This window comes from Apium graveolens, chromosome 2, assembly GCF_009905375.1.
Source record: "Apium graveolens cultivar Ventura chromosome 2, ASM990537v1, whole genome shotgun sequence".
Taxonomy (NCBI): Eukaryota; Viridiplantae; Streptophyta; class Magnoliopsida; order Apiales; family Apiaceae; genus Apium; species Apium graveolens.
In genome coordinates this window covers 285,303,396-285,315,273 of record NC_133648.1, presented here as the reverse complement: position 1 = coordinate 285,315,273, position 11,878 = coordinate 285,303,396, and the positions used below count along the sequence as shown (strand labels likewise).

General features: G+C 29.4%; 1 protein-coding gene across 1 annotated transcript; it reads right to left on the bottom strand.

Annotated features, from left to right (window-relative positions):
- Window positions 1-2,350: 2,350 nt before the first annotated feature.
- Window positions 2,351-6,980, bottom strand: LOC141708571 (membrane-anchored ubiquitin-fold protein 3-like). Its single transcript, XM_074512261.1, has 4 exons — window positions 6,777-6,980; window positions 5,854-6,096; window positions 4,054-4,224; window positions 2,351-2,800 (listed from the first exon to the last, which is right to left on the bottom strand). Exons 2-4 carry the CDS (start codon window positions 5,984-5,986, stop codon window positions 2,745-2,747), a joined length of 360 nt encoding a protein of 119 aa, XP_074368362.1. The 5' UTR covers window positions 5,987-6,096; window positions 6,777-6,980; the 3' UTR covers window positions 2,351-2,744.
- Between the last annotated feature and the right edge of the window lie 4,898 nt (window positions 6,981-11,878).

Here is an 11,878-nt window from a genome sequence, read left to right as displayed (position 1 = left end):
TCCAGAGTTTATTCATTAACTTGAAAGATGTTCACATAAAAATTCTCCATTCTAATCTACGAAACATTTTTTCAAACTCAAAAAATACAAATATAGATTATCATACAACTTATACTTAGAGCTGTCAATATGACTTAGTCTTGTTATATACAGACATGTCTTCTACAACAATTATAGTTGTCCATAGAGTAAGTAATATGTTATTTTTTAGCCCGATATCATAATATCGACCAACGAATTATTTTTTTTTTAATTTTTTATCTGGGTTCAATAGTATAATTGTTTTGACACTGTCAGTAATATCTATTATTTTATTTAAGTCTGAACACCGTCTATATCTACCAAAATAACGTCTCATACTTGTCTACTCCGTCCGGTTATATATAACTTTGTTTTAGGGATTTTATACTTTTTAACGATAATATTATTTAAGATAATTATGTCAAAATAATAAATTAACTAAGTGAGGGAAATTAAGCAGTTTGAACAAGTACCGACCGACTATCAAATTTTTAATGTTTAGTCTAAACTCGTTTTACATGATTGTTATTTGAAGGTTAATATTTTATTAAATATATTTAATAAAACTGTAAGTATGTTTGGATAAGTAAAATTGAATATATCTTTTATTATATTATAATACTTATTTTACAATAATTAGGTTTTAGAAATGAAATTAATCAACTCGCTCAAAATATAGGTTTAATTTTCATTCGCAACAATTTCCCATCAATGTTGGAGAACTATTCCCGTGCATAATATGTTTAGTTCAATCTTCATTGTTGATTTGATTTATCAACATTAGTTTTGGAGTCGTGAACAAGAATCTTATATAATTCACCATAAAACTCTCTTTTTTCCCTCCATTCTTTTGTAATATTATCGAAGATAATTATGTTAAAATAATAAATTAACTAAGTTGGGTAATTATGTGATTTCAGCGAGTACGGACCAACTATCAATTTTGTAATATTTTGTCTATTATAATATAGTATAGATTGATAGATAGATAATCACTATATATTAAAAAGTATTGTTCATAATATTTTTAGAGAAAGATTTGTTTTATTTGGAGAAAATAAAAAAAGGCGACATGTTTTACTTAAAAAAATGTATAGATTAAAAAAATTGTCTAAAATATTTGTAAAAAAATAGTTGTTTTAGTTGGTAAAAATAATAAAAAAAAAAAAAAGACAACGTATTTTACTTAGAAAGATAATTGGCTATAAATTAATTAAGGCCAATTGAATCAAATAGTGAAATTTTTTAAAAAAGAACAATTATGTAATTGAAGAAAGGATTATATCAAACAAACTTTTAAAATTTTGGTATATTATATAATAGAGAACAAATTGATAGATGTAGCTCACACAAATTGAAATGTCAAGTCTTGTCAAACAAAAATATTAAAATGTCAAGTATTATATAATGTCATATCCGAGACAATTTATATATAATAAACTGTAAATTCATATCCTTTGGTGTCTAACAATTAAATCATTTCTTTAAAAAAATAATTAGAGAATTCTAATCGGATGCTAAAAAAAGGTATTTAGCTCAAAAGGCCAATATCAATTATCAAAAGCCGGATGTTTTTCTAAACATTGTTTATCTGTTAAAAGGACCGTTGCCACAAAACAATCGATATTTTGGTCCTTTTCTACTATTAAACAAATTATTCTTATTTTAATTACCTAACATCCTTTTCTTTTTCGTTTTTGTAAGTTGGCATGTTTTTCTGCATCGATTTTTGATGGTTGTTTAGTTGTTCATAAGTCTACTTCTTGCCAATTCAATTAAAGGACGGAGGTTGGAATTTATTGTAATGAAAAGGAATATAAAGAGAACAAGTGAGAATAAATTATTACAATGTACACACAAGAGCACAAGCCTATCATAAGAATTATTTATAGAAAAAGAGTAGAAATAAATGCCAAATTCACCCCTTTTTCAATTTACCTATAATTCATATTTACAAAAAATGAGAGATGCACAATAAAGGCACTGTATTTTTAATATTAAGAACCTTTTTCAACCCCAGATACGGATTGCATCACTGGTAATGGGTAACCGGTGCTCATGGTCATCTCCTGTCCCCCTGCAGGCGGTCCTCCGATTTGCTCGAGTACGCTAACCGTATATTTCATAGTATAAATATTCCATAGTAAGGTAGGAAAAAAATAAATGAAATACTAATTAACCATTTTTATGGGTACATAATGGTCTACTTTAAACAGAGTGCACTTCTTTTGTCTTTACTCTTTCCAGAACATTAACAGCCAAGTCAGGCGGGTGCACCACAATATCCAGCTACTATAGTAGGAGTATATAATAGAAGCTATACACCACATAAAACAATAATTTTCATTCTATAATCTCCAAAATTCTCATTAAATCTTACAGTAAACAGTGATAAGTCTTCTGTTATGTATCACCACTGTTACAAATTGCATCTCTTACTCACACAGGGCTACACATGCACAGAAAGATAAATTTCTAGTAGACAGTAAACACTTAAATTTTGAATATCGACAAAGCAGTCATGTAACGCAATTACACAGAGCAAACGTAACCTGCTAAATCATTGATGCCCTTTACAGATTTTCTTTCGTCAACTCGTATTCCCCCTGAACTGTAGATGCTTTTCAAATGCTACATCAACAAGAAAGTGATTCTTAAAGAATCGTGCAAATAAGAAACGAGAAGATGGTACTTTTTGGCAGGCAGCAAGATAGACGTCCACTCTACAGGATAGTGCACGAGCACGTACTCTGTTTAGGCTTTTCATCCTTGTTCTTGTCTACAGGGCACCCAAAATGGAATGTGAGAACATATAGCAAGGGCAGGATGTTAATCATTTAAAGTAAAATTTACACATGAAAAAAGAATGAAAAACACCAAGTACAGTAGGAAACTGTAAATCATTAATCATGTGCACACATAGCTATTAAAAGCCAAGAACTGGAAGATAGGCTGCTACGCAGTCACAAGATTTGCTAGGCAGAATTCAATTGATCTTAGTGTAGATGTTATCTAAACAAAATTTCAAATATTGTTCTTTATTAAAAGTATTAACTTTTTACAAATGGCAATGCAGTAAGCAAATATATATAAATTGAAGCCAGTGTTCCATTTGCATAGTTGCATATATAAAGACAGTCTAAAACGTCTTAAAATTTTTGTTAGGAAATATTACAACTGCTCATCAAGGTTATCCAATTATGTAACAAAATAAGGATGAGAACCCTTAGAAAGTGATGCTATCGTGCTAGTGCCACTGTCTACAGGTAGTTAGGGGTAAAAAAGACTTCACAAAGCCAACACTAACTTTTCACGCAAACAGAAGTAATCAAATCTAGCATTTTGCATTGAATGATTTTGAATTAAAGAAATTCTTGAAACGATTTAACGAGTCCTTAATAGACAAAGCAGGAAACACTGCTAGGAGATAGAGAAGAACTAAACAAGTCAACTCTGCAGTTGGGTAATGAAAAATACTATAAAATTTTGTAGATATCGCCTAAAACTTTGACAACACAATGATGTATTACTAATGTTCAATGCAAACATTCACATAAATACCATTCCAAGTTCATTTGGCATAAATATTCACTTGTGGGTCATGCTAAATTACCTCATCTAGCAAGTGTTTTCATACAAGGTTACTAGTATCTCATCTTTGCTAACATTTTTTATAGAATTTACTTTGCTCTCATATAAGTTAAAAATATAAGTCTCTATGTATTGAATTTAAAAATTAAGACTTCGGTGTTTTAACCCTTTAATACATATCAAATTCATCTTATATCTTTCCATCCAACCTCCAATTTGACAACAACAATATAATACAACTAGTCTATTAACCGGATGCTATTTATCTGGTTTTCACCGTACTATTTAACCCAAGAAGAAACATATATAACAAAAGCAGAAAGGAGCTTGTTCTAACAAAACAAATGAAAATATCAGTATGTCTTGCACAAATGGGAATATGCATGAGATTCACACCTTGGTAAAGGTAATGACATAAGAGAGACAAAAAGATAAACAGACCTGTCTTTTTCTTTGCAACAGGAGGTTGAACCACTACATGCATTGTTATGACACCTCCAGGAAGGTCACCAATGTGTATTCTGGACTCGGAAAGTGTCTTGCTATTTTCCAAAAACTTCCCCGCATGAATAAGTTTCATATCACTTACTGATTTTGGAATAACAGACTTATCTGTAAACAGAGAGTTTGTAATAAGAACTCAATAATGACAATTCACTGCAAATCAAATTTGTACATCAAAGAAATTCAATTTTCTTTGACAAAACAAAAGTTCCACGACAACAACATAATATACACATAAAGATAACTTGGCTGCAGTCTGAAGTTTTTTGTTATGGTAGCAGTAGCAGCCTACAACAATTTAGTGCATTTCATTAGTAGAGCTTGGTCATTTCACCAATTCCATTGACTATATTCTTGTGGCCTGTTCATTTAACATTAAAAGTAACTCATATCTTCAAACTGGTAGAAGGCAGATTCCACCCATTTGTTATGTAAAGTTTCAACTTGTGACTAAAAGTTATATTTTTCAGAAAAAAAAAATACTTTCCAATTTGTTTTCTTCCTAATTCCTATATTACTATATAGATATAAAATTTACTGTTATTTGTTATAAACTTAGGATAATTAGGAACATTCACGGTTATGGCAGTGGAAACATATTTAACTTGCGAATATCCAAGCAAAAAATGCATCAAGTGATTTAAACATCATATCTCATCTTCTACAATAGCCGCCACATTTTTATTTTGATATCTATGACATAACTATGCATGTACAAGTTCAATCATACTAATGCTAAGAACTTCAAGTGACACTATAGTAAGTTGCTGCCTATTGTTTCTTGTTCTTTCAAGAGGACTGAATGAGATATCCTCTTAAAAAACATATATCATGTCCATAAGATAAGAGAAACAGAGAACATCTGCAAAGTTAGTCACCTAGAGGCTAGAACACCTAACGTTCGGAAGTTGGGCAATTAATTTCCATCCATCTACTATATATATATATATATACAAATAAAATATATGTACATGGATAATATAATCTACACTTCTACTACTGGAAATTCTTTATTATTCAAGGTCCCTCTTCAATTTGAAAATTGGAGTTACATTGATCACATCTGTTATGTTGGTAGTTGCACGTTTTATGAGACACCCGCTTGAGCAAAACCCAAATATCATAAATAATTCCTCTTACAAAATCTAAAGAAAGCGGTAAGTTTTATTTACACATATAAAGCAACACATTTTCAGGCATGATTAAGAAAAAACAAAAAAACGCCTTCAAATTCTAAGAAACAGGGAAGTTTTATTTACACATATACAGCAACAAATGTACAATTATATATGATTAAGAAAAAACAAGAAACATATTTCCTTGGTTCTTCCACATATTAAATGATAAATGTTTTCTGAACCAAAGTAAACCTTATGAAGCTATAAGCTGTAAAATTTTATGTACAACTAATACATCATCTTAAAATTATGTATAGGTCGAACAAATCAACAATTTCAAGATTAAAGAAGGGACACTAAAAAAACTCAATAACATGGTATTCAAATCAGCTTTAAATAATTAAGAACCAAACACATCTATATATACCATAATCATATATGAGTGGAACCAGAGTTTGAAAAAAACATACCCAACAGACAAACATATAGAGCAAAGCATGATTAATCATTAGGTCAAATGAAGCATCTAACAGAGGCTGAAAACATTCTACATACCTAGGCCCCAGTAAACATATATTGTTCGAAATAATACAAGCATAATTAATAGCATACTTCCAACCTTGAGGCCATTCAGTAACGAGCCTTTGCTTAAGAGTTGCAACAGTGGTAGACGGAGGATAGGTTCTATGACCTATATCTGTTCCATCAAAGATTCGAAACTTAAGCTCAATGCCTTCATCTCCTTCAGCCATAACAGCTATTCTCCCTTGGAAAATTTAGAAACCAAAACCAACACGCAATAAGCCAACAGAACTCTCAGTTAAATAACTAACTTTCTCCCGCTTTACTCACCAAGATATTCCTGAAAGAACTCCAAACCATATTGAAATATCACGATAACTTCCGTAATGAGCTCAGAACAAATAATAAACAATACAAGTACGGTACAACCAGAGTTAGACAACATTTTAAAACTGTAAATATCACATAACGGAAACAATTTCTTTAAATATTTCCACCTTCGATTAAAATCAAATCAAGAATTCATTAAACATCAAATATCATAAAACACGAGCAATCTTCTGGTTCAAATAAAGAAGTTGCAGAGCACAAAGACACACAATGATCCCTATCGCTACCAAAGAGACTAATTAGCAACTGGCGGTGTTTTCAAACAAAACATAAGTGAAATGAAAACTCCAATACAAGTGCCCTTAGTATGTCAGGAAAAAAACAATAAATTCGAGTCCCGATTAACCAAAAAAACAAAAAATCAGTGGATAGAGAAAGGTACTAAATCAATACAATTCTCCGAAGAAACAGTAAAATCACCCCCAAGACAGATCTCTAATATCAATTCAGAACACTAACAAATCTACAGGATAAAAACCTAGATATAATATGAATCAGCAACAGTAGAAACACAAATACACAAAATCAACAGTAAGTGATCATGGTAATAGTGATACACAAAATTGAATTGAAAATATGAAATTAAAGAGAGAGAAAGTCAAAAGGGGGGAGAGAGAAAGGAAATAATACCTGTTCAAGAATCCATGAAAATATGTGTATATGTATGTATGTAATCACAAGTAAAGGGGGGATTAGGGTTTGAAGACTGGAGGGTAGTGTCGGTGTTTGGGAACGATGGAAACAAATAGATTCACGAAATGGAGCCTATTGAAATCTACTTTCTCCCCCTTCCTCCGTCTCTTCTTTTATTTTTCTCCCCCTTTTACCTTTTCCGTTATACTAATAATAATATTATTATTTTATATTTTACACATCAATGTTGACATTACTCACCACGTTACACATCTCATCAAGGTAGGCCGGGTTAAATGCTACTAGAATTTTGTATGACAAGAGTGTACTTTTGAAGTTGAAGGGTAAATTTAACAAATTGGCAGTAGATCGTCATTATTATATGGGTAAGAATGTTGGCCATTGAGATAAACTCTAAAGCGTAGATTGGAAATGACGGAAATGCGTATGTTGCGGTGGATTTGTGGTTGCACTATGTTTGATTATATACCGAACGAGGATTTCGGAAGAGTTCTTAGTATTAAGTCTATTTCTAATAAACTAAGGGAGGGAAATCTACGTTGATATGAACATCTTAGGCGGGGTTTTCAGCCTTGGACGTCTATGTTGGTATGGTTAATTTCTAAGAAACTAAGGAAGGGTTCGTTCATAACTTTCTATGTTGCATGAGTACATTGACATCATCACTGGTTTGTATCAGTCATTTCATAAGTTTCTTTGCTCGCAATAATGCATTCAATTCGAGGTAAGTATTGTGTGAATAACGCAACGGGTTAAGGTATTATATCGAAGTTATCACACACTTTTTATGTATTATTCACTAAGTCGGGGGTTTTTACGGAAACACTATCCATATTTTAAGGGTCGAGGTACAACTGCGTACATTTTACCCTCCACCAGACCCCGCTCTAAGCGAATTATTCTGAATACGTTTGGTTTGGTTATATTTTATATGATAGACTAAAATGTAAAATCTCTTTTTAGTTCTTTTTTGAATTTTCTTTTTCAGTTACCTTTTTACTCGTTAGTTAATACTACCTCTTTTTCCCTCATTTCTTTCCGGTTTTATTTTGTGACGTCCCTCTTCTTTCTCTAAATTTCAAAAAAAATCTTTTTTTTTTTAATATGTTGGCTTATACCCCTTATAACGAGAATATGTTTCCAAAAAATTTCGAAATTAGCGAGAATCGAACCGAATAACTACTAACCGGGACGACAAAAGATAAGCATTTACCATTTGAGTTATTTCATCGCTCTTCTTCAAACATTTTCTAAAGTAATAAAGTTTATGATATAAAAATTAACTATATCCATTGATGTCATCTAGTATATTGACTTTATATGTTAAATATGCATTGCTCCCACCTCTTTACTCACTTTTATTACTTTTAAACACTAATGTACATTTTTTCTTAATCTCAATGACCAACCGCAAGATAAAGATTTGGGTGGTATTAAGGCATTCCTCTTTTACGATATTAAATAAGTTGTATTATACGAGTTTGTATATGAGATGGGCGGTTAACAAGTTGTGTCGTAACATAACGAACTCTATTCTACAAATAATTAATATATAATACCAGACCCAAGCATATAATATTCTTATTCATGATTTTCGGTACTCTCTTAAACAACTCAACAACATGAGAAGTTAAGGGGTTGTTTACTTGTGGAAATTTCTTCCACTTTTCTATTTTCTATTTTTCTAAAATTTTTATTTCTAAGGAAACAATTGAAAACTTAAAATATGTGTTTCAAATACCAAAATAATATATGGTCAGTTTTCTATTTTCTTAAAATAATTAAATAAATGACAAGATAAATTGAGTAAATATATATAAGAACAACTAGTAAAATAATTTTAAGGTTTCATAATTTAATTGTATATACATATTTTTTTAACATATTTAAAATATTTTTTAAAGATAAAATATAATTGAAGATGACAAATAAAATATGAATAGGTTGAATAATAAAATTTTATAATTATATGGTTCTAAACATATATACAATTTGGTAGCTTTATTAAAATCGAATTGACAATTATATATAAAATTTTTGAAGAATATTCTATTAAATAACTCATGACTAAGTTCTAGCCGGGAGTCTTTCCTTTATTCATCTAACATATAAGGTATTAGTTATTATATTTTTAAGTTCTCTCATATAATATAAATATTAATTTTAAAAAAATTATATAATTATTAGTTTAATCAAACTAACAAAATAGTTGTTACATTAAACTATTTTGAAATTTTTTATTACAATTATACTTTTTAATTCAAAAATATGATATTATAGTGTTGAAAATTTATAAGGTACGTAAGTTAATTTAGTTATATATTTTTTGTCTACTCTGCTAATTTTTTTGTTAACTTTTTAAGTAAACTTATAAAACTGTTAATTAACCATATAAAGTTAAAGATGATAAAAATATAAGAAAAAATTGTGTTTGGTAGGGATCTATCTTAGGCGTTTAGCTAGCGCGTTGTGTTATTTTTTAGTTTTCTAGGTTTAGAAAACATCAAAATTTTATTTTCAACACTTTTCATATATGTAGTTATAATTTGAAAAACACAGAAAATCGTGTTTTCTATTTTTTCAGTTTTTTATTTTGAAAATTTTGTATTTGAACATGTTTTTAGTTTTTCTAATTTTATTAGAAAATTTTTATGAAAAACACTTGAAGTAAACAGGCCCTAAGCGAATTCGAAGGTGCAAAAAATAAATGGTATAAGCATGTATTAGTTCTTTAATTTTTTAAAATCAGTAACACGACTGAATACTCGATTTGAGTACTCATTTTTATCCCCTAATTTGCTTCGACTTCCAAGCAATGGGTGCAAGAATGATTTTGTAAAAAAAAATGGTCAAAATTCGAGTTTGACATCGGTACTCAAAATCAAATTCGAGTTTGACTTTTTTAGTTTTTTTAATTTCATTTTAAAACTGCCCCGAAAAAAACAAAGGTAATTTTGTTTGTCTTGATTTTTTTGAAGTATTAAAACATATCTTTGACTATTATTATTGCTAATGTGTTACTAAATTATTACTGGGATTATGAGATAATTATCATTATTATTTGCATAATTATAAATTTTTATCAAAAAATATATTATTATTAAGTTTCAAGTTTTAAAACATACATACTAAAATTTGAATTAAATGAATAAATTAATTGACACACGCAAAATTAGAGTTGGTCTCATGTTGACCAAAAATGATTTCGAGTACATGTTGATCTATTATGATAAAATGATGTCGAATATGTATATAATAATAGTGAATGATCATATTTATTTGTTCACACGAATATAAAAATTTATTAGTGATGAAATCGCAAGAATTCTTTGAGATTGCGAAAATCCGATTCATGGAGTTATGAAAAATGAAATTGCGTTTATGAAATAAAAACAAATGTCGGAGTTAATATTTTTTCATAAAAAATCAAAAAATCACAAGTTTTAAGTGAATCACAAGTTTTTTGGAATTTTTGACATATATTTTGTATTTATTGGATATTTAAAAATTAAAAATTATTACCCAAAAATTATTAATTAAAGGCCAATTAATTTTATTTAGGGATATAATTAGGGCCTAAATTTTAGTTAGGGTTATTTTTTTACTACTATAAATAGCTAAAATTTTATTAATTAATTATAAAAATCATTAAAAATCTATTATTTTCTGAAAAATCAGAAGTGTGGGTGAGAGTATTGTTCTTGGTTTTGCTCAAAGATCAATCTGTGATTCTGAGAGTTTTTGAAATCCAAATCATATCATGTGAGTATCCAAATTGATCCTCTTGATCTCCTCTATATGTTTCTGTAATCAATTTTGTAATATCTGGGACATGACGTGTAATTATCTTTATTAATAAATAATTTTTATGTGAATTTATGTGATTTTTGGTGAATTATTTGATGATTGGTGTAGTCATGTGGATGTCTATATGTGGTAGAGTATAAGTATGTTAATTTTTTATGTACATAATAAAATATAGATAATTAAGGTATTTTTCTGGAAATTTTTGGAGTATTATATGAGTTTATATTGATTTATGAATTTATTAACTATTTTCTGAATAATTACAAAATTATTTTATAAAGTTGGGAATCATCCAACCTCAACCATTTTTACGTTTTTATAACCTGAAACTCTTTCGAAAACTCCTTCCTAACCTAATCTGGTAATTCCGGACATTTTCCATGTTTTGATTTTTTCGATCTGGATTACGGTTTGACCTGTGCGCGGCCCAACGCAATATTTTCGATACGCTAACCCTTTTCAATAACATTATCTTCGTATAAATCGTTTTATAAAAGCCCGGTTTTGATAATTATCCGAAATAGGATAGTGCTTATCCAAAACAGGATAGTGCTTATCCAAAACAGGATATTGTTTATCCAAAAAGGATAATGTTTATCCAAAATGAACGTATTTATCGATCCAACACGATCCAGAACATACTAATATTCCGTAAATATAAAAGCCCTTTCTTATTTCATTTTCACACGCAAAATCATAATCAGACAGAATAAACCCTGAAAAACCAGAGAAAACTTTATTAAAACACCGTATTCATGAAAATCAATCGCACAAACGAAGGCGTTATCGAACTCCGATTCGGGCGTGCAATATATCAAAACGAAGCTCTCAAAATCTTCTTTCTGAATCAACCATTTGTTTTTGCCCAGAAATCAAGGTATTTTTCTGATTTAATTATTTAAATTCAAATTAATTATGGATTAAAATATGAATTTTTTTCTTGACGTTTTTGATATGATTTGATGGCATAATCGTGTAGATCTTTTCTTTCTGGTCATTTTGGTATATTATATGTCAAATTTGGAGTTCACTAACTTGGTTAAATTTGAGTGTGATTCTCGGATTGTAAACTAGGGTTTATAATTGTTTGAATGTGCTTAATTCGATTTGGGGATTTTTATTCTGTTAATTCTGGGAATATTTGAAGGTTATCGGTATGTTTATCGTGTTGAGAGGAATCGATTCATGAATTTTAGTTGATTTAAGGAGTCGTAGTTTAGCAGATCGGAAAAATAGGGTTCAGCGGCGGCAGAATTATTCCGTTGGGTTTT

Excerpts from the sequence above, each read along its gene's own strand:
- LOC141708571 (XM_074512261.1), bottom strand. The coding sequence starts at position 5,986 with ATGGCTGAAGGAGATGAAGGCATTGAGCTTAAGTTTCGAATCTTTGAT. Across the intron at positions 4,225-5,853 it reads CGTTACTGAATGGCCTCAAG|ATAAGTCTGTTATTCCAAAA; the intron begins GTTGGAAGTATG and ends CTCTGTTTACAG. Across the intron at positions 2,801-4,053 it reads TGTTGCAAAGAAAAAGACAG|ACAAGAACAAGGATGAAAAG; the intron begins GTCTGTTTATCT and ends GGTGCCCTGTAG.